This window comes from Tricharina praecox, assembly GCF_024521635.1.
Source record: "Tricharina praecox strain CBS 144465 chromosome Unknown BZA05scaffold_10, whole genome shotgun sequence".
Classification (NCBI taxonomy): Eukaryota; Fungi; Ascomycota; class Pezizomycetes; order Pezizales; family Pyronemataceae; genus Tricharina; species Tricharina praecox.
The window spans coordinates 848,283-870,085 of NW_026250412.1; the positions used below are offsets into that span (position 1 = coordinate 848,283).

Sequence of the window (21,803 nt, forward strand, 5' to 3'; positions counted from 1 at the left end):
CACGGGTCGTAGGTATCTTGCTACCAGAGCAACTCCTACATACCTAGCAGGCTTACTCCTCGGTGCCAGTAGTTATGTACCTCACCTGGTCGACGTCCCGCTTTCGATCCTCATACGTACATAGTCGTGGGGAATATGGAGTTGATCATTGATGTGAGCATCAGAGGGGGCTTGGTGATGGATTGGAGATTACGGCGGACTCAGGAGACGGCCACGAACTTGGGAGAAGGGTTTCCGCGAAGTGGGAGGGAAAGCTCCGGTACGGGTGTTGGGGAAGATGGCGATGCTGCCTGGTACTTATTATTTGACTGATGGAATGGATATTATTATAATTTAGAAGTAAGATGGAAATGCTAACATACAAGATTCAGTAGTGTAGGGGTATCATGGGCGCTTGCCATCCAGCATTCTGCGCCCGACCCGGGTTCAAATCCCGGCTGAATCATGTTGTCTTTTGGTCTTTCTTTTTTGCGAGGAGGGGGATCAGGTAACTACTGGATCTGTCTGGAGTTGCCGGTGCGAGCGGGCTGAGACCGTGTGCGGAGTTCTCAACTCTGTTGCATATATACCGGTACCAGCCGTATCGGAAGCCTGGATCGGCACCGACTCCCGAGGCTGGAGGCCGGGCCGGAAGACACGAGAAAAGAGCTGGCCCCAATGCCCATGACACCGAATCGGAGTCGTATTTAGGCAAAAGCCCTCCAGGCTCCAGTGCCACCTCCATCCCGCCAGTCTTCCCCGTTCTCCTCATACATACCGGTAGGCACTAGAGTAGACCAGGCGTCACCAATCGTTTTTTATGTACATAGGGACCTTGAACTTTGAACTTTGCTCCCTCCCTCCCCCACACACACACACACGAACCTAGACGATGCTAGATGAGATGAGATGTTGCAATACCTCGAGAAGTAGAGAACGGCGATTAGGTAGTTGGATCAAGGTCTGTCCCCCCACAGCAGCAATCATGCGAACTCACTCGCAGTGCGAGTCAGCCGCTATGCACGGATGCAGACAAAACCCAGCTTCATCCTCCCCAGGGGCGGTAGATCCGCGGTGCAGTATGCAGCGTGGTCTTGTAAGCAGAAACGGCAGAAGCAGTAGACGAACTGGTGCTGCGGTCCAGTGACTTGTACTAGTGACTGCCTGTGCGGATAACTACCTATCGCCGCCCGGCACTGGCAGTGGATAATTCGGTGGACAACTCCGGTGGACACTTCCGCGGAGCTCGCTCTGTTTGAGTCGCGAACTCCGGGTCCCGAATTCCGAATATCGGACTTCGAACTCCGGATAATGTACCGAGTGATCGCTGTGATCTCCGTGGTCCGTCGGCTTCTGCAACTCATCGGCCTCGGCTACGGACTCAGACTCAGACTCAGACTCAGACTCAGACTCAGACTCAGACTCAGATTTAAAAACTTTACATGACTTGATTGATGAGATGGACGAGAAAGACTAGTAAATAATCGACTGCATTTAAAGCGGAAACAACGAGCTCGTGTACTATTACATAAACAAAGGGAGGAAATGAAGCCTCAGACAGAGAATGCTACGGTACTATAGAAAATATGGTTACTATAAAGGGACATAAGTAAGAATACCCGCAAAATCTCCGCAAGATGAGCTGACCAGTTAACTGCTCTGCCTAAGTAGGGCCTGTATAGCAGCCCCTCGAGCTTATGAACCGGTTTTCGGAAGAAAACCTATAGCTCAACTAAGACCCGAGCACGAACGGTGAGGATATGGGAGGATATGGATTGATATGGGAGGATATGGGAGGATATGGCAGGATATGGATTGACATGGGAGGATACGGATTGATATGGGTGGATATGCTGGGCCCCGTCCTCGCTACATGCGGGATCCTGGCCGGATGCTGTCGCTTTGGTTTTGGATTGCGGCCGGACTCGACCCGGGCCCGGGCCTCGCCACGCACGCACGAGTATGTGTATGTGTATGCATACCATCATGATTCATGACGGGCTGTCAGAATTTCCCATGTTGACTCAAGTTATATGGTGCAGGTGGAATGAACTACAGTCGTTCCGATCTCCCAAGCCCGTACATAGCTCCCGGGGGTTATTCAAAGTCTTTTTTCGAGCCGTTTGTCCGTGACGGACCATGTTGATCGTGGCGATGCCTGTATGCTCATTCTATGTGCTTTAAGGTTTGGCATGCTCAGTTCGGGTCGGGTCAACGGAGCGATCGAAATACTATATACATAGAATGGCATATGCATGCACCTGGTACATAGGGCTGAGCGTGGCAGCGATGACACATACCGGTATCGGAGACCCCCGCCGCCATCCACGTTATCGAGCATAGGTCACACACATACATCCTATCAGTCCGAACAAACAGTTGCATGTAAATTCAAAGATGAGCCATGCACATTCAAGTTAAGCCATATATTCAGACCTGAGCTCTTCCTTGGATCCTTTATCAATCCCCTTGTGCGCTCGCTCGCTCACTGACTCACTCACTCACTCACTCACTCACTCACTCACTCACTCACTCACTCACTCACTCACTCACTCACCCCCGCATCTACTCCTCCGGCATCTACTCCTCCGCATACTGTACCCAAAGCACTAAATCACCTCCGCAATGTCTCCCATCACCACTCCCCCTTCTTCACAGCCCTATACCCAGCCGACCCCCGATTCCTCGCCTCGACCGACCCCGCGCTGCTCGACATCGGCACGATCCACAGATACATCAGCGGAACCTCGTACTGGGCGCGGGGGACGCCCTACTCCGTGGTGAAGCGGGGCCTGCAGAACTCATTGAGCCTTGGGATCTACGACATCTCCGCGCCGGGGGGAGGAGGGGGAGGAGGAGCAGGTAGAGCAGGTGGCAAGCTGGTGGGCTCCGCGCGCTGGATCACCGATAAGGCCACGTTCGCCTACCTCAGCGATTTGTTTGTGCTGGATGAGTACCAGGGACGGTGAGTGCTCCCCTAGTGGGGGTGGAGGGTGGGTGTGAAGGGGGGACTGATGATGGTGGGACGCCGGAAGAGGTCTAGGTAGGTGGATGGTCGATTGCTTAATGCGCCTGCCGGAGATTCAGGGTCTGAGGAGGTTGATGCTCGTCACGGGAGGCGCGGATGCCCTGTACGAGAAGTATGCTGGGTTCAATGTTGCGCCGCAAGGTATGTGCTTCGCTCTAGGGGAGGATGGGTGATGGTTGATGGTGATGGTGATGGCTGGGCGGGATGGGTTAACGAGTGCTGTGGCGGATAGGAGGCAAGCTCACGTATATGGAGAAGGTTGTGCCGTCGGAAGAGTTGTACGGAAAGCCTATCGCGGAGATAGATGTTGGTGTAGAGGGGAAAGTGAAGCCTGCAGCAAAGGAGGCAGAGGACCGGACAGTTTGAAGGCTGGGGATCGGATCGAGTATGAGCACATACGAAGGGCCCAGCACGGAGAAGGCCGAAGTAGAGTGGGTACTAGTATAGTGGATGCGACATTGGCGTTTACTTGCATACGGGATCGAAGCTGGGGGACTGTGCAGGGATCGAGTCATGGAATATCACGCAGTGACCGAGAAGCCCACGGCGCTTTCACGGCGGTGATTGACAAGAACCGGGCTCCAGTAAAGCCAGACCCGTGGATTGATCATCCAATAGACGCCAACACGATCACTGAGGCATAGGTAGGCCGTAGCTCAGTCGACGTCCATCACTCCTTTAACTTGCGAGTAGTTATGCACTACCAACGGTACGTAGCGCTTGATCACTCGTGGGGGCCCAGACCTCATGTCGTTATTTTCCAGGAACGACGATCACTCTCCGGGCCGGCAGATAGCCGCGAAAAACCCCCGTCGTAGTGGTGGTGGAGATGGTGGTGGCAACGGTGGTGGACCGTGGTGGACCGTGGACACGACGCCTCGACTCCTCGGAGGCGAGACGCCCAGCCCAGCGCAGCCCGGCCGCTCGCTCGCCAACATCATGCGGCCACTAACTATCTACATGAGTAATTGCTTCTTCGCATGCGGATCGAAAGGGTTGCGATGGGGCTAACCACCCTAGTTAGCGAGGTCCGCACTTTTGTGGGAGGGTGTGGGTGTGTGGAGGGGGGGAGGGGAATGTTTCTCTGTGGAAAACCTGTGGAAACCCCGTGGAAAACCTGTGGACACAGGAGATCCGCAGGTTGGTAATCTGCCTGAATTCGCCGAATTCGCCGAAGTGGTAACTTTCTCTACCGCCGCCGACGCACACTCAGAGGTGCGGTGAGCGAAAGAGGGCGAGAGCTCGAATCGAGTCGAGTCGGGTCTTCCCGCAACCGCCCAACTTGCATAGGTGCATACAGAGAAACTTATGCATCTTTTTTATGCGCGCGCGCTCCAGTGTGCAATTTCCTGTTTTCCCCACCACCTCCAGCACCACGACGACGACGGCGACGGCGATGCACGGTGTACTCTACTCTACGGTACTAGTACCTAGGGAAAAAGGGAAGTATTGTCGGTCGGCCAACATAACATGTTTCTGTCTGGCGATGCGCGCCGCTGCTGCTGCTGCTGCTGCTGCTGCTGCTGCTGCTGCGAGGCGACTGTTTGTGGGAGGATGGATGGGTGGATGGATGGATGGGTGGATGGATGGATGGATGGATGGATGGATGGATGGATGGATGGATGGATGGATGTAGATATGGATGTGTAAGAGTGCGCTCGAGACGAATCGGTGCTTTACTCTGGTACGCAGCGATACACGATGCATACCGCAGTCTACCTACACATACCGGTATCTCCCCTCGACGCTCACCGCTCGTACTTGTCCATGATCACGCCGCACCACATCGCAGACCCCAGACCCCCGCCTCATGCTTAAAAGGTTATCTATGCCAGCGAAAAGCTTCGTGTCCGTGCCCCTCCTCTGCCGAGAAAGTGCAGTTATGAGGCAACTCATACTCATACTCTACTAGCTCCCTCGGCGACTCGGACCGATTTCAGCTGTGGGGCAGTTGCCGCGTAAACTTCATGCGAGCGAGTGAGGTCTAATGAGGATCTTCACTCTTTACTCGTGCTGCTCAGCCTCCTTTTCCCTCCGGCGCAGGGGGTCGCCGGATCGGTCGGCCAGCGACTCAGCGACTCAACGGGGGTTCATAATTAGAGCGCGCGCGGAGGTCGGATATATGTGGAGTAGGTAGATTTACAGATAACTAGCAGAGTCCGATCCCCCCAGTCTCTCCTACGATGATCGTACAGAGATAGAGATGGACAGGCAGGCAGGCAGACAGGTCTTGCGAGAGTCAGATCAGTGATCACCCTTCCCGGCCGTTCCTACATATCATACATACGAGGATATGGGATAGGTGCCCGCCGCCGACGCCGCCGGCGAGCGTCGTCGGCTGGCTGTACATGCCCTGGAGACATCGGCCGGGTTGAGCTGAGTAGAGAAGCTGAGCTGAGCTGAGCTGAGCTTGCTACTTGGGGGAGGGAGGGACGGGATTACGTTGCCGAAGGGGTGCATGGTATGTGCTCTATGTAACTGGTCGACCGACTCGTTTGCAACGGGGGTATTCTATCTGCCTGGTTGCGTGCAACTCTTTACATAGCATCATACCGTAGCATTCAAAGCGAGAGCGAGCGAGCGCTCCGCATCGGCCGATAGGTCATGGGTAGAGGCGTGTATGTACATTGTACATACGCATGTACAATGTATCTAGAGAGGAGTAGGGGTGACGAAGCTGCTGCGGCTGTTTTTTTTCCTTTTGCTTCTCGCGATGCGCTGAGGAGTGGAAGTGGAAGCGCAAGTGGAAGTGTTGGTTTTTCTTTTCTTTCGCTGTCGTCGATCCCCGCGGGTGGGGTAGATACGGTATTTGCTACATGTGCCTACTAACGGTATCTACCGTGTCTACCGTATGCACGACGTCGCGGGTTGGTGGAGAAGTAACTTCCAGTGTCCACATCCTGCTGGAGAGGGCGGCAGCGGAGATAGGTACATACTCTATGCAGGCCAGCGTTTCGTTCAACAAACATCTCGCTCCCCTCCTGCTGCTCACGACATCTACGGGGATCAAAGTGTTCGAGAACCTCTATGCAACCCCCCCTCCCGTTTCGAGTGCGGGGTTGGGTTGGGTTGGGTTGGGTTGTCGCCTGCACTGTACTGTGCAGCTCTTGTGACTTTATCGCTCTGCGGACTGTCCTTGGTAACAGGTAACTGCCTACAATCCCCCTACAATCGCAGGCTTCGCTTCCATACTCCACCTACTCTGCCCAGAGTGGAGCGATACAGACAACCCTGAGCCCGAGGGACCTGGGAGTGGGAAAGGGAAGGAATTTTCACTCTGGGCCGTATGCATGGCTGGCTGCACTGTGCTCCTGTGCTCTAGAGTACCTCCACTGTGCTGTGCGCCACTGGCCTGCCTGCCTGCCTGCCTGCCTGCCTGCCTGCCTGCCTGCCTGCCTGCCTGTACATCCACATCCCACACTGTCGGTAACTACCGTACGGAAGGAAAGGAAGAGAGGAAGGAAAGGAAACCGGGCGCGCGCACGGAGGGGCAGAGTGGGTAGATACCTCGTAGAGCACTTCCTACATACATCATACCTGGGCACCTACATACAGTATCTACGGATAGTACGGATAGAACGGTTGTGGGAACACACTGTCTAAGCGCATGATTCGCCCTCGTTCTTCTTCTTCTCTTGTACTCAGGATTCTCAAGATTCTCTAGGATTCTCAAGGGATGATCCGATGCATACATACAGTATCTACCGGTATCTACATGCATACGGAACATACGGACGGACCGGAACACTCGCGACTCTCACTCTCTCACCACCCACCCCCACCCAGCCGCCGTGCGAATCCGACGGACCCACACACATGCACAGCACCCACACGCACAGAGAGAGAGAGCTCACAAACCGTTACATGTCCATGGGTCCTCACTCACACTCGACGCTCCACTCCGCACCAGCCGATGCGATGACGATGATGACGACGAAGTTTCCGGGCTTCCTTGTACATAACTTCGGTTTTTTCCGACTCCAGCTCCGACTCCGACTCCAATCGCGGAACAGGTCTCGCTTTGGACTCTGAAGCATTGCGCGATGCCGGGCTGGATGGGACGGCATGGAACGGTGGGATGGTGGGATGGTGGGATGGTGGGACGGTGGGACGGTGGGACGGTGGGATGATGGAATGGCTGTTGCTGTTGCTGTTGCTGTTGCTGTTGCTGTTGCTGTTGCTGTTGCTGTTGCTGTTGCTGTTGCTGTTGCTGTTGCTGTTGCTGTTGCTGTTGCTGCCGACCAGCCAGCCGCTCATCGACAGACCTACGGTATGACTTGCGTTAGTTGACTACGGTAGGCATATCATAATGGGCGACGATAACCACATATCTACACAACACACAGACAATCCGCTCGCTTAGACATGTAGATATCTACTGTGAGTACATGTGATGTGTGTACTTGCCTACTTGTGTACCGACTAACCGAGTACACCCTAGGTACCAGGTACAGCGACCAGTTAGATGCTCGCTCCTGCTCCGGCGTGCAGACCAAGCACCGCCGTGTTGTGGATACCACATATGGACACTCAACTACCTACTCGCAAGGCGGTTGTTTGCCCGGAACGAGGAACGAGGACGAGGGGGGAACATCAGCCGGCTGGCCGGCCTGCGGGGATCCCCCTCCCCCAAACGACGATTTATCGATTGATTGAGTGATTGATCGCTCTTGCTCGATACGGACGGATGCTCACGGATTGGGATGCTGAGCGGATCGGGAACGGAACTTGGAAGAGTAGGCTCTCTCTCTTTCTGTTTCTCTCTCTCTCTCCACTGATGCAGCCGTTGACTAGTTACCGCCGTTCTGCAAATTTACATACATACATACGCGGTAGATGGATGGATGGATGGATGGATGGCCTGCGAGGGTGGGTGGGAATGGGGGGGAAAGGCACAGCTGAGGCATAGCCGCACGATAGGACCTAGAGTACGGTACCGGTACATATGCTGCGCTACGTTACGTGGGGATGGGATCCATACGCCGACAGCAGCAGCACCGGGGAAAAGAAAGGAAGGGGTGTTGTGTTCGGCACATGGCCTGCGACGACGACGTCCCCGTCGATCGGGGGGTACTCTACATATTTGCATATGTATCAGCAGGACTGGCATCTACATTCCGGTGTTCTACGTACCACCAGACACGTACGTTCGTTCGTTCGTGTCCCGTCTTTTCCCCAGAAAGATGTCACAAACCGTCACCCAGCTGCTGGGCTTCGGTCGGTGATTGGACGAGCCGGAGATATCTGTGGAGAGGAGAGGGGTCGGAGGTGAGGGAGAACGAATACTATTACCTACCATAGTCGGTGCATACACAGGCAAGTTACATAGCCGTCACTCCAACCGTCCCATGCCCATCCACGGTGGTCCTTAGCCTGTGCGGCAACGCGTACTCTAGGTACGCTACATGATGAGCATACCACCACCACCACCATCTGGGTCGCCCGAGAATCAGCGCTGCGGCATCTCGTTGGTTGGAGATCCAGCACCCCGGTCGGAGGTGGTCATCACATTGCAGCGACAAGGGTCGCCCACCCTAACCACTCTCCACTCGAGAGTCTCCGCTCGGCTGCTGCTGTCCAGTCCTTGAACCACTCAAACCACTCGAACTAGTGAGCCAGTTGAACTACCTGGACCACCTGGACCACCACCCCTCCCCGCCCCGGTGTGCAGTCTGTACGTTAGGAGATATTTCCTCGTACCTACTTCCGAGCGATGGATGGATATCTATCATCTATGTGTGCTACAGAGGACACAAGTGCTCTGTATCTCTATCGACGGACGGGCGGACGGACGGACGGGAGCACGGGCACGGGCGTGCGTATCACGAAAGCCAACGTGAGCACTCTGCAGCGCTCTCGCGTGATTGACGGACGGGAAGCGCTCCTCGGGCCCTAAGCAGTTAGTTATCGCGTCTGTCTAACCATCTCCACCGTCTGTCTGTCTGTCTAACCATCTTCCACCCCCTCCCCTCTCTCTCTCTGTCTCTTTCCTTTTTGTTCTCGCAACTTGCCCGTGCTCACACCTAGAGTAGAGTACCAACCGACCGACCAACTAGTATAGTTACATGGGGGCTCGTTTTTTCTCTCACAGATGTTGGTTGCCGTTCGATTGATGGGCCGCCAACACCCTCTAAGCGCCCGGGGCTGATGTGGTGTGGGTGGATGGATGGGCTTCCCAGTCAGAACGCGCCCTCGACCTGCGCGCCCAGCGTCCGTCTCGGACGGCGATGTCTCGCTAAACGGTTAAGCTTCCCTGGATGCCCGCCGCAGTCCTGTTGGTGTGGGAGGTTGATGTTGGTTCTGGTGGTAGTTGTGGTTGTGGGAGAGGCTTTCCGCTGGCATGCTGCCTGCGGCGTGCGTGCGTGTGTGGAGAGGGTAGACGATGGGCTCCGGCATGCAGGTGGGGGGCGACAGCCTGGAGGATGGATGGATGAACGGGGATTGATACCTCGTTACGTGCGGATTCGAGGACTGAGACATACTCGACAGGCGGTGGACGAGGAGGAACACGAGGAACAGGAGGAGCAAACAGGTCCCGTTACACGCAAGAAGCAATGCAACTTCCCTCCTCATCCTTCTTCTCTTCCTCCTTCATACTCATACTCTTACTCCTCCCCTCCTTCGGCGGGGAAGCATTGCCACTGCTTCACGTCGCCCAGTGTTGGTTCGTTACTACCAACTACCAACTATCAACGCATCCAACTACTCCGGTACTCTAGTCTTCTGCAATAGTAATGAGAGGTATCGAAAAAGGGCTGTTCGAAGGCGAAGACCGGCGGGCCAGGGTAGGCAGAACCATGAGAAGAAGAAGCTCTCCGGGGGGGCATAGCCTGGAAAGAGGGGGCGGGGATTCATGCCGAATTCTCCTCTGCAGCCCACATGAACAACCCCCCCCCCCCCCAATACCACACCCCCATGTCCCATGCTCGCGGAATAAAAAAATATATGCAGCCGGGAGCGATATATCTCTACTGCGTAACCCCCCCCTTCCACTTCCTGCTTGCTGTCAGACCCTTCAATCGATCGCTCCACCACTTCCGTCGGCATTGTCCCCATCATTCGTTTATCGTCGCAGGAGGGAAAAAACAACAACCGAAAGACTCGAGGATATATTCAGCCCCCAAGGCCCGGAAAGGAAGAAATAAAAACAAAACACAAAAACGAGCAACCGGTGGAAGAGGAAGGAAAATAGGATAATGAGCTGGAGATAAACAACGCGGAAACCGACACCTTCAGCTTCCGCACCCCAGCCCAGCACCCCCCAAGATGTCGGACTTGAATATCAATCCGAATATACTGAACCCGGAGCTCTACGACGTCAACAACATCGAACTGCAGTCGTATCAGAAGAAGCTGATATGGCCGTGGCGAAGGGGTGACTGGCATGCGTTGGGCTGGGTGTTCTTCATATCGGGAATACTCCTCATCTACGGTGCTCTCAACTGGCACGACATCCGGCTCGATTCGAATCGTCTCCGGATCACCATCACCAACAGGCGGATGAAGAACGGCATAAGGGAGAAGCTGCCGGAGCGGAGTCTGTACGACCGCATATCGACGCATTTCCGGGCGTTCGCCTACCTGCGCTGGCGCCGGGCCGCGTACATCTCGATCGGCATGTGCACACTGATCATGGCCGGCTTCATGTACCCGATGCTGTGGGTCTTCACCCAGCGCCCGTACTACTCGCGCTCCCCAGAGCTCGGCCCGCCGCCGATAGCGGGGAGAGCGGGCATGATCGCTGTGGCTATGATCCCGTTCGTGCTTGCGCTCGGGATGAAGGTCAACTTGGTCAGCTTGGTCACCGGTGTTGGACACGAGAAGTTGAACGTGCTGCATCGTTGGTTGGGAATCTTGATGGCCATCCTGAGTGCCATCCACGCTATCCCGTACATCGTCGAGCCCGTGGTCAATGGCGGCTGGGGACAGGCGAAGGAGAAGTTCATGTCCAATATTGTCTACTGGAACGGCGTTGGAGCTTTTGCCTGCTTGTTCTGGCTCACCGCGGCCTCGGTATCACCCATCAGGTTTGCTCCCTCCGGTGTCCTCCCTGTATGATCGCATAACTGACTCGAGGCAGGAAACTGTGTTACGAGTTCTTCGTCCACATCCACATCGTTGCCGGCGTGGGCTTCCTCGGCTTGATGTTCTGGCACTGCAACAACATGCTCACCAGCTGGCACTACCTCTTTGCCGGCTTCGCCATCTGGGTCGGCTGTCTCATCTACCGCCTCTTCTTCAAGACCAATTTCATCCGGGCTTTCTCGGGTGAAATGGCACACTTTACCCGCCTGAGCGACGACGGCATCAAGATCACCGTGCCGACCACCCTCCGCTGGAGAGCTGGCCAGCATGTCTTTATCCGAATCCCAGGCATCGCCTTCCTCGACAACCATCCCTTCACCGTCGCCTCGGCTCCAGCCAAGGTGGAGGGCGAGCACAACGACCTCGTGCTCGTCTTCAAGCCCCAGAAGGGCTTCACCAAGAAGGTCTATGACATCTCGCGCAGTGAGCCCGATAACTCGTTCCGCGTCTATCTCGATGGGCCTTACGGTGGTCTCGCACGACCGCTCGAATCGTTCGAGACGGTGCTGTTGATCTGCGGTGGCTCCGGTATCACGCCCGTCATCGGCCATCTGTGGGAGCTGTCGGCAAAGATCAGAGCGAAGGAGGCGGTGACGAGGGACGTCCGCCTGATCTGGACTGTCAAGCACTTTGGTATGGCCCTTTTTCCTCTCCGCTTCCACTTTATATCGGCTAACAGAATTTCCCAGACGCCTTCGAATGGTTCAAGGATGAGATCTCCAAGATCGCCCGGTCGATGCCCAAGAACTGCCTCCTGGTCCAATACTACGTGACGCAAGAAACACCTGTGCCCCTGCCTGGGCCATCCTTCCCGCTCTCTGCGACCCGCGACTGGCCCGCCTCCCCACGCACCCCGTCTACGCCGATGACGCCCATGTTCAACGCCGCCGAGCCGCTCCACGGCGTCCGCGAGATACCCAACGAGAAGGAATACGAGATGCAAGTGATCGCGCTGCGGAAGGAGCTCGGCCACAGCAACTCGGAGGAAGACATGGCGCAGTCGCCCAGCGGCGAGTCCATCTACGAGGCCGAGAAGCGACTCAGCAAACTCCCACCGCTGGGCGACGAGGTGCTGCTCGAGTTTGGACGCCCGCCATTGAAGGAGGGCTTGAGACTCTGGTCTGAGGGCTTTGGGAAGAGGGCCTGCGTTTATGGTATGTTTTTTCCCAAGTTTCTGTTGTGTTGTTTCTTATACTGATTACATTCGGTGCAGTCTGTGGTCCTCCGGGCATGAAGGTCGATGTCGCAAACGCTGTGGCTGCCATGCAGGCAGATATCTGGACCAGCGACGAGCGGGAAGAGGTCTACCTCCACACCGAGTCGTTCGGCTGGTAGATGGTAGATCTAAAACCTTGAACACCAACCACCAACACTAATTCACTTCTACATCTTGTACATACAGTTGTACCAACATTATTTTCTTGCCATTTTATTTTCTATTCTTATTTTCTTTTTTCCTAGATGGGTCTGGTCTGGGTCTGGGTCTGTTAATAACGGAGGGCGGTCTATCTCTGTCTCTCTCTGTCTCTCTATGGGTCTCTCTGTCTCTCTCTATCTATGGGTCTTGGGTTTGTGTTTATAGCGATGGTCTCTTTTTTTGGTCTCTTTTTGGGCTCCTTTTTGGGCGGGGAAGGACGGTGTTAAGAAATCTGGGTTTTTTTAATTTCTATTTTCATTTTCTTTTGTCTGTATTTTTTTTTTCTCGAGAGAGAGTCTTGATCGATGATGGTCGATGTTGATCGAATGATGATACCCGTGATACGTATGCGGAGCGTGCGTGGGGGGGTTTTTTTTTAGTTGGGAGTGGGAGTCGGGAGGATGTACTACCTAAGTCCTACATGCTTCTTACATGATACATACCGTACATACATTACTTTCTACACAGTCAGCTCCACGCTCAAGGCTGGATTCCAAGCTTAGAGCTCAGGGCTGGATTCCAAGCTGGATTTCCGAAACATGACGAAGCGATTCAACGACCGAATACGGCGACGAATACGGCGACGGAGATGGTTGCGGAGACGGAGATGACTGCGTAGGTAGGTAATCTATTGCATACACAGAGAAAGAAAGGCATTGAATGAGTGAGATGCTCCGTGGAGCCCGAAGCTATGCCGTAACACCCGATCCCCCCTGCACGGTAATTTAGGTAAGGCAGGCAAGGTAAGGTGAAGCAATGTAGGTAATAGCTCCGGCGTGCGTGCAGCTCATCTAGGTACTCTATTCGGCGTGCGCTCGCGCATTGAGTATGCGGTGAGTGCACGGCGAGTAGATTGGAGTCTGCGGAGTGCACGGCGAGTAGAGTAGAGTAGAGTACATTCACGCATACTTCCTACATGATTCCTACACACTTCCTACACACCTACATACACAACTATATACTTCTTACACACCTACATGATTCCTACATACATAGAGTGCGAGTACGGGAGGGAGTGCGGGTTCGGCACGGGGGCACGGGGGCACGGGGGCACGGGGGCACGGGGTAGGGTGATGCGGGGGAGTGCCGCGATCGGGCGATATGCCGCGGTCGGGGAGTTTATCTGAGGCCGAGTTTGAGTCTGAGTTTGAGTCTGAATCTAAAGCCGAGGCCGAGGTCGGGGTGTTCTGGAGAGGAAGGGGTTCCGAAGCCGACAGAACACGGAGATCACTCGGTGGTCGGTGGTCAATGTTCGGAATTCGGTGTTCAAGACTCGCGCTCGCTCGCTCTATGGAATTATCCACCGCTATCCACCGCCAGTGCCAGTGCCAGTGCCGACTGGCGGTACTTACATAACCTATCCGGACCGGCGGTGCACGCAGCAGCACCGGTTCGGCGGTTCATCTGCCGACGTAATACCGTGCTACACAATGCGCCACGTATCTTCCGCCCTAGGGAGAGGATGAAGTGGGGTTTGTTTTTGTTTTTGTCTGCATCCATGCATGCCGGCTCACTCGCACTGCGAGTGGCACTATTCATCACTCGTTATAGTCCACCGTAGTCGTGACCGCCATGACCTTATGTCTACTCTACTTACAGTATGATCAAGGCGAGGTGAGATCTATGCTATCGATATACCTCGTATTCATGCATAATCGACCGTTGCTTCATGGTGGGTATAAAACAGTGTCACCTAAGTATCTCACTGGTATTTGTTTCAAAAAGTAGGTTGGTACTATGCGGCTGTTTCAATTACATGTCGATAGGATAAATCATAAAATACCATCCGCCCCTCCGTTTGATTATAGCGTGTATGCATATGTCCCGTCCCATCCATCAATGATATCCATTAATCCCAGGCGTCCATCCTATCCATTTCCCAACACCCAAAAGAAGGAAACCAACGAGTGAGCCACGATGGAAGATGGAACCACTGCCACCCATTCAAAGCGACAACTCCAACGCCGCAACATAATACTGGGCTCGTGAATAACCCTCAAAGTTTAAACGCCCTCCATACAAGTAATTAATTAAACTTCAACCCGCCCGAAACGTGACAAAAGCCCATAAAAAGCCCAGCGATCCATCCCAATACACATATAGTACAACAGGCCGGGCCTCAAGGAAAAGGAAAAGAAAAACTCCATACGCCATTACCCCCAGTGCTTGCATCCCTAATTCACCGCGCCGCCAACCCGTTCGCGTCCTTTCCGCCGGCCCTTGCCCGTCTTCTTCGATTTCGGCATTGGAGGCATCGCGGACGGCGGCGGAGTTTCCGGCGAGGAGTCGCGAGAACTTACGTCTCTGCTGAGTTCTGGCACTTCGTCATGTTCGACGTGGTCCAACTCGTTGTTGGGCGATAATGGCGGTGATTGGGGTGTGGGCGTGGGGGTTTCCGCCGAGGAGTCGTCCTCACCGTCCGAGTCAGGAGGTGTGGGTAGCTGCTGCGGCGCGCGGTAGACAGTGGACTGGGACTCGTCCTCATTCTCACTGGCTGGGAGAGAAGTGATCAACGCTTCTATCGGCGGCTCGGCTGCCTCTCGTTCGCGCCGCCGTGCAAGTGCCTCTGCCGAGACGCGCTCGTAGAATAGCATGAATGCGTTTGAAGCGCCGAGGGCATCTTCCTCATGGCAAGCACTAATCCGGTCAGTGGGGTTGGGGTAGCAAGAGAGGAAGAGCAACTAACATGACCTCGTGATCACTGATCCTCCACCACCGGTCGGCCCAGCTCCTGTAGGCAACGTAGTGGCCGTTGTGGTGACCGCCGTAGTGGGCGACCACAGCTTGGAGCTCATATACTCCTTCCCCGCCAGCAGCCATCATATCGTCCTCGACATTCTCATCCTCTTTTCTAGAGTCACTGATCGCTCGACCAGGATTCGTAGAGAGCTGCTCGTGTCTCGTGACGACGCCAAGCGCACCCAAGTCGAGAATGGCCGGAAATCTGACAGCAGCATAGTTCTTCCCCACCGTCCCCGTGAGCGGGTCAAACTTGCTCCGGTTGGTGTGTAGCACCAGCACTTGTGGTGCACGCGCAATCATCACCTGCTTCGTCTTTGTAGACGAGACCTTAAGCGAACCGTCCAGTTTGACGCCAGAAATGCGCGGCGAGAAATTATCGTCGTCGAGAGCTTCCTCGATAGCTTCGAGGCGCGTAGCGATAGTTTCTATCATCGCTTGCGATGCTTGCGGCGGTGGCGACTTCTCGTTGTCGCTCTCAGGGTCCGAATTGGTGGGTGATAATGGCGCACGTGGTGCACTTGATAAAGATGCACGGAACTCGATGAGGCGGTCGCGGATCGAAAGGAGAGTGCATTTGTCGCAGTCCACTTCCGGAATGTTTTCGATTTCGGTGAAACCGTGGAGGCAGTCCTCCAGTGTTGTGGCCCAGGCATTTGGTATTGGTAGCGACAAGGTCGTAAAGGGCTGCAGAGATATCGATTCGACATATCCACACTTTAAGCATCCGACCCGCTGCGCCAACAGCCCTTCAAAGGGACTCCTCAGCGAGGTATCTTGCGCCACCATGTAATCCTTCCGCCCTAATATCCCCTCCAACCCCACGGTCGTATCCTGCTTCCTCCGCTCTTCAATAGCCCCAACCTCTTTCTCCAACACGCCCATCAAGCCCTGGAGAAACTCCTGCGCATCCTGTTGTTCATTAAACATCCAGCCCCGCGTGCCGCCACTAGCCTGCGTGATCAGCGCACTCGCAGTCTCGACCTTGGGCCGGTCCGAAACAGTATTCAGCTCCTCGACGAGATCGCCCAGCGCCTCCGCCGTGATCCCATCCTCGATCGCATCCAACCAGGACTTCAGCCCCTCCAGACTCGCCAGCGCCTGCAGCACCGAATTCTGATAACACGTATTACCCACGTTCCAGAGGCCGCCGACCACGCCACCGCCGCCGACACGGGGCGGCGCCCGTCCAACTATCGACGCGGCACGGTTCCGGACCTGGCTCACGACCTGTCGCGGCGTCGTCGCAAAGGCGTTTTGTAGGCGTTCGCGCGCCGCGGGACCGAAGAGGCGACCCGCCATCAGCGCGATGGCGTCGAGTGGCGATGGGAGCGCGAGAAAGTCGGCGAGCAGGAAGTAGATCAGGAGGACTCCCCCGACGACGACCGTAGACACCGTAGACAATGCGATGTTGGGCTCGTATTGGTTGTATGCGTATTCTCGAGGTGGTGGACGGTAGTTGTTGCGGAACGAGGAGGACGGCATTTCGGGAGCGACGCCGTCACACACCGGGGAAATTCGAAGTTATGTTTGCGCGTTGTGTTGCGTTCGCCTTTCACTGGTCTAGTGACTTTGGAATGGTACTGATGGTGTAAAGTCAATGAATAGATGCAGTGTGTTCGTCGTGCGTATTTTTGAGCAGCGCGGAAGGGAGTACACGGTGATCAACAAAGCTGGAGGGAGGTGTGATTGGGGGTAAAGAGACAAGAGACAGAAGAAACAGGGTCTTGATTCGCGTCAAGGAACAGATGTTTACTCTGACTGGAGTACAGTCTTTCACATGGGGGAGATCACAAGGGATGTTACTTGTAACACATGTACTAGTAATAGAAATCCGGGTAATGGCCACTTGGCAACGTCTAGCATTTTCGAAAGCTCCACCGGGCATCACCGCCCGCACACGAGAACACCCCCCCGCCAACCTACCCGTCCACCCATTGCTTGCCCGCCATGGTCCGACCGGTCAAGAATGTCGCCAACCACGGCCGTACAATCTTCATCTACAATAACATCCACACCAACCAAGTCGTCTACTCCCTCACGCGAACCTTGAATGTCCGTTCCGTTCCGCCTCTAGCACTCTCACTCCCGGACGAGACGACAAGAAGCCACTGACCTCGAGAAAACACTTGCGCAGAACAACGATGCACTCAAGCAACTCCCGTTCATCGCGAAGAAGACGGTTCCTGCCGCGCTCCGAAAGGACCACTGGTCTCCGCTCGCGACTGTGTCCTTCCCCGAGCCCGCGCTCGGCCTCAAGACGTATCACAAGCTCCGAGAGTTCCGGAAGTTGCACGAGACACAATACGACCCCGTGCTCCTCGAGATGCCAAAGAAGGAGCGCAAGTACGTCATCATGAACCAGAAGGCGAACTCCATCGCGGATCTGGCCGAGAGCTTGCGCATCGAGATCGCGCGCTCGGCGAGTGAAGGCGTGGCCATCAAGAACGGCGACGTGATGGTGCGCTGGAGGGATATGTTGGATACGCAGTATGCGGCTGAGTGGCCGGAACTCGTGGGACATGCGGATCAGGGCAGGTCGGACCGGCCGTATATGGCGCCGAAGGTGGAGCTACCTAAAGTGGAAGCAGTACCGGAAGCGGACGCTCCGAAGGAGGAGGCTGTGACGGTGTAGAGGATGGGTGGGTGGGATGTGTATATCACTCTTGTAACAACAGATTTCGGTGGGCACCCTGGAACATCTGTCGCAATTGCAATTGCACGGCACATCAGCTACAACAGCCCGCAATCGTGCCGTATCTCATAGCTACATACGAAGTGACGGATGTTTTCGCCGGTTGCTGTTTCCTGCGTCCAATTCCGGCAGGAGAGGGCTGCGCACGTAATCCAGACGTCAAACGTTGACTATCCAAGCTTTTTATCTGTCCAGCGTGAATATAAGCTCGCAAGGTTAGGGCTAAACGCGGGGTCCAAAATATTTTGTCTGTGCAACGTGCCCATCCCACCTGCCATCCCACCTGCATCCCACCTCACCAAACCACAACCACCACCACAAACCACACGATGTCGACGCAAGCCCCCATACCCGCCAACCTGACCGCCGCGCAAACCCCCAAATGGGAGCTCGGAGTCTCGCTACTCCTCAACTTCTGGCCGCCGTTGACGGACGCGGTAGCGTGCCAGTGGGGCGGCGCCGACAGCAGCGACAAGCGCGACTGGCTCTGCGGCACCATCGCCGACCTGTGGAGCAGCATTCCGGACGCCGACGAGTACGAGGTCGAGAGCACGCTCGTCCAGGTCATGGAAGACGAGTTCGAGGTTGCGCTCGAGGACGACAGCGCTTACGAGGTCCGTCGCACTGCACTCCTTAGGAAGGAAGGAAGGAAGCCGAAAGCTAATTCTGTGATGGGGGATAGGTCGCGAAGAAAGTCGTCGACCTGCGGAGGCAGATCGCTGAAGACAACTTCTCTGCCGTCGACGCGCTGCATCAGCGGTTCCTGTCGAAGCCGAGGGGACAGATGATCTTGCCGCCGAGGGTGGAAGCCGTCGATCAGGATGCTGGCTCGAGTGATGAGGAGGACGACGACGAGGATGACGATGAGGAGATGGGTGATGCGCCTGCTGCTGCTGCGCCTGCGCCGAAGGAGAGAGAGGAGCCCGAGGTCGATCAGGATGGTTTCGAGACTGTGAGGAGGCGCAAGAGGTAGTGGCCTTAATCGGCCACTGGGGGTCTTCGATACGGATGTGAGGGTACTTCTATGGGCGTTATGGGGCAATAAAAGTGTATAGAAACGAACGTATTCCATTGGGGTGGTTGTTACTGTGCAGTGGGTTTGTGACCAGGCGCCACACGGTATATATGCTACTAATAGTTGCCAAAGATATCACTCGATTCAGTAGTGTAGGGGTATCATGGGCGCTTGCCAACCAGCATTCTGCGCCCGACCCGGGTTCAAATCCCGGCTGAATCAATCATTTCTTTTGTTCTTCAACTCTTTTTGATGCGAGTGATGGCATCCAGGCGGGAGCAATAGCCAGTCTTTTGCATGGCTCTTCAAGCAGCGGTGGCTGCCAGACTGGTCGTGATGGACGAAGGAAATAGTTGGACGATTCTTGATCAGCGGAGGACTTCCTACTCTACGGGCGGGCACCCACTTGGTCGGCGAGGGGATTCTGCTACGGGATTGTACTAGCCGTCTAGATGAGTTTGGAGCCAACTCGAACATCCCGAAAGCCCCAGACGCCAGTGTCAGTGTCAGTGTTTGAACCCCCGTGGGCCGTGGACGACAAACAGCTCAACAGCTCGATCAACATGCCCCCCCTCCTCCTCCGTGGCTCATGTAGACCCTCACCCGCCCCGCCCCGTCTGCATATAAACGGACAGATCTTCCTCTCCTCACAGGTAGTCAAGCATTAACTAAAGCATTAACTAGTAGATATCAGCCTTCAGGAACCCCCCCACACACACAGCCAGAACAGCCATCTAACAATCCATCCAACCAACCATCCACCAAGATCCACCAAGATCCACCAAGATCCACCAAGATCCACCATGCGCATTCCCTCCTCCCTCCTCCCGCTCCTCCCGCTCCTCCTGCTGCTACCACTAGTCTCCGCCCACGCCCGCATCAAGTACCCACCCCCGATCGGCGCGCCCGCCGAGGCGCCCGAAGCGAACGCCTACAACGCCCCACTAGCCGCGGACGGCAGCCAATTCCCATGCAAAGGCCTGCACAAGTCCGCCTTGCTCTCCACGTCCGCAACGACCAAGTGGACCGCGGGTGAGAGCGCATATTTCGAGTATCTTCCCACCCCCCCTTCCCACCCTCCCCCGTCCACTTTCACTAACCCCCCTTAGAATCCTCGGCCACTTAATCCCAGGGGCCGAAGGCGCGCTAGCCGCGCACTCTGGCGGAAGCTGCCAAGCGAGCCTCTCCTTCGACGGCGGTGTTACCTGGAAAGTGCTGCACTCGTATATCGGCGGGTGTCCGCGCGGTGTGCCGCTCGGCAGCAACCTGTCCACCGATCCCGACCAGAGATTCAACTTTGTTATCCCCGCGAATACGCGTGCGGGTCCGGCGCTTTTCGCATGGACGTGGATCGCGGTCACGGGGAATAGGGATGAGTTTTACATGAATTGCGCGAAGGTGGAAATTCAAGGCGGGGGTGGGGATGGGGGGGATATGTTGGAGGAGAGCCCGGATATGTTCCTCGGCGATATGAACGTACAGGGACACATTGGCCAGGGCCAGTGTAAGAGCACCCCTGGGGCGGCGCTGAGGTATCCGAACCCTGGGGAGGAGGTTACCGAACGGCTGGTTGAGGGTATACCATTTAAGCTGCCGACTGATGGGAAGTGCTTTGCTCCTGGGAGTAAGGGTACGGGTACGGGTATGGGTGAGGGTACGCCCGTCAAGGATAAGGATGGCATGGCAGGACCGAGGCCGACGGCGAGCTCGGCGGAGAGTGCCGCTACGAGTGAGGGGGCCGCGGCGGGAACTTCCACGGCTGATATTGAGGCGTCTGCGCTGCCGACGCCGAAGCCGAAGCCGTCCGGAGAGGTTAAGCTTCCCAGTGTCAAAATCGAAGTGGACGAGAAGGCTGGAACGTGCAATTGCACTTGTCAGATAGAGTAGGCAAGTACCGTAGGTATGTAGGGTTGAGTCGCGTCGTGATTGGATTATCTAGATGTATCTATACTATTTACTAGTGCTCTAGGTACACAAGGCTGAAGGCGATCATCCACGATTACAACCTGTCGGCCGGCTCCGACACTCACAGCCACCGAACGACCCACCATGAAGCGCAGTCAACCTTACTTACCTTACCTTACTTACCTTACTTACCTTACTTACCTTACTTACCTTACTTACCTTACTTACCTTACTTACCTTACTTACCTTACTTACCTTACTTACCTTACTTACCTTACTTACCTTACTTACCTTACTTACCTTACTTACCTTAGTCTGTAAGCATGTACATGTAATTGTAGGCAACAGCGAAGGAGGCGGTGCACAGCCACCACAGCAGCAGCGCACCAGCAGCAGCCTCCTACGGTACATAAACTACCCCTGTCGCACGCCCGGTGAGCTGGGGCGCACGCTCTCGCTCGAGCATGTGCAGGGTGCATGGATTGTGCATGTGCATATGCAGCCCATCCATCCATCCATACATCCATCCAATGCTGCTGGATAGCTGCGGGTGCTGGCTTACGGCATCACTAAACAAAAAAATCTACTGTACTGTGGTGGGACCTCAGGTACTCAGGGCGTTCAATGTGTGCGATGTGTGCGCGCACGAGACATGGTTCTTGTGTGCTATGGATAGAATGTTCAGTGAACAGAGAGAATGTGAGATCAAGGCGAACAGGAAAAATGTTCTTAGCAATGAAATGGACGGACAGAGAGAATAATCAGACAGAGAGAATTGGTTGGCAAATAAGCCAAGAAAAACGTTCCGCAGCAATGAACACCAACAGACAGAGAGACAGAGAGACAGAGACAGAGAGAATCGGTTCGCAAACCGCAAGCAACGCAGTAATTCCAGACCCTCCTCCTAGATCATCACTCAAATCCTCCCCCAGATCCTCCT

General features: G+C 55.2%; 7 protein-coding genes and 2 non-coding genes across 9 annotated transcripts; 8 read left to right on the plus strand and 1 right to left on the minus strand.

The window, feature by feature from the left end:
* The first annotated feature begins 364 nt into the window (after positions 1-364).
* BZA05DRAFT_t158 lies at positions 365-445 on the plus strand. Its single transcript has one exon. It is a non-coding gene; the product is annotated as a tRNA-Gly (tRNA).
* Positions 446-1,829: 1,384 nt separating this feature from the next.
* BZA05DRAFT_435909 (uncharacterized protein) lies at positions 1,830-3,854 on the plus strand (the record flags this gene model as incomplete). The annotated part of the gene is made up of 6 exons (XM_051486384.1): positions 1,830-1,945; positions 2,252-2,322; positions 2,638-2,944; positions 3,015-3,148; positions 3,240-3,716; positions 3,772-3,854. 5 exons carry the CDS (start codon positions 1,830-1,832, stop codon positions 3,371-3,373), a joined length of 762 nt encoding a protein of 253 aa, XP_051340124.1. The 3' UTR covers positions 3,374-3,716; positions 3,772-3,854.
* Positions 3,855-9,029: 5,175 nt separating this feature from the next.
* BZA05DRAFT_32288 (uncharacterized protein) lies at positions 9,030-9,856 on the plus strand. The gene has a single exon (XM_051480456.1). The coding sequence runs from the start codon at positions 9,155-9,157 to the stop codon at positions 9,737-9,739; it is 585 nt and encodes a 194-aa protein (XP_051340125.1). The 5' UTR covers positions 9,030-9,154; the 3' UTR covers positions 9,740-9,856.
* Positions 9,857-10,273: 417 nt separating this feature from the next.
* BZA05DRAFT_425412 (ferric reductase NAD binding domain-containing protein) lies at positions 10,274-12,427 on the plus strand (the record flags this gene model as incomplete). Its single annotated transcript, XM_051485957.1, has 4 exons — positions 10,274-11,034; positions 11,088-11,725; positions 11,782-12,246; positions 12,306-12,427. The coding sequence occupies 4 exons, from the start codon at positions 10,274-10,276 to the stop codon at positions 12,425-12,427; spliced, it is 1,986 nt and encodes a 661-aa protein (XP_051340126.1).
* A 2,652-nt stretch (positions 12,428-15,079) lies between these two features.
* Positions 15,080-16,658, minus strand: BZA05DRAFT_318105 (uncharacterized protein; the record flags this gene model as incomplete). Its single annotated transcript, XM_051480405.1, has 2 exons — positions 15,080-15,146; positions 15,196-16,658. Coding segments are annotated over 2 exons (1,530 nt in total), but the record flags the coding sequence as incomplete, so codon positions are not given.
* Positions 16,659-17,128: 470 nt separating this feature from the next.
* Positions 17,129-18,139, plus strand: BZA05DRAFT_396432 (transcriptional regulation of mitochondrial recombination-domain-containing protein). The gene is made up of 2 exons (XM_051483527.1): positions 17,129-17,303; positions 17,386-18,139. The coding sequence occupies exons 1-2, from the start codon at positions 17,199-17,201 to the stop codon at positions 17,881-17,883; spliced, it is 603 nt and encodes a 200-aa protein (XP_051340128.1). The 5' UTR covers positions 17,129-17,198; the 3' UTR covers positions 17,884-18,139.
* Positions 18,140-18,200: 61 nt separating this feature from the next.
* On the plus strand, positions 18,201-19,047 carry BZA05DRAFT_32309 (Pre-rRNA-processing protein TSR2-domain-containing protein). Its single transcript, XM_051480458.1, has 2 exons — positions 18,201-18,557; positions 18,626-19,047. Exons 1-2 carry the CDS (start codon positions 18,273-18,275, stop codon positions 18,914-18,916), a joined length of 576 nt encoding a protein of 191 aa, XP_051340129.1. The 5' UTR covers positions 18,201-18,272; the 3' UTR covers positions 18,917-19,047.
* Positions 19,048-19,099: 52 nt separating this feature from the next.
* On the plus strand, positions 19,100-19,180 carry BZA05DRAFT_t159. The gene has a single exon. It is a non-coding gene; the product is annotated as a tRNA-Gly (tRNA).
* Positions 19,181-19,815: 635 nt separating this feature from the next.
* Positions 19,816-20,515, plus strand: BZA05DRAFT_320918 (uncharacterized protein; the record flags this gene model as incomplete). The annotated part of the gene is made up of 2 exons (XM_051480444.1): positions 19,816-20,009; positions 20,068-20,515. Coding segments are annotated over 2 exons (642 nt in total), but the record flags the coding sequence as incomplete, so codon positions are not given.
* Between the last annotated feature and the right edge of the window lie 1,288 nt (positions 20,516-21,803).

Coding starts and splice junctions, on each gene's coding strand:
- BZA05DRAFT_32288 (XM_051480456.1), top strand. CDS start 9,155: ATGTGGTGTGGGTGGATGGATGGGCTTCCCAGTCAGAACGCGCCCTCG.
- BZA05DRAFT_32309 (XM_051480458.1), top strand. CDS start 18,273: ATGTCGACGCAAGCCCCCATACCCGCCAACCTGACCGCCGCGCAAACC. Junction 18,558..18,625: donor AGGACGACAGCGCTTACGAG/GTCCGTCGCACT, acceptor GATGGGGGATAG/GTCGCGAAGAAAGTCGTCGA.
- BZA05DRAFT_396432 (XM_051483527.1), top strand. CDS start 17,199: ATGGTCCGACCGGTCAAGAATGTCGCCAACCACGGCCGTACAATCTTC. Junction 17,304..17,385: donor CCCTCACGCGAACCTTGAAT/GTCCGTTCCGTT, acceptor ACACTTGCGCAG/AACAACGATGCACTCAAGCA.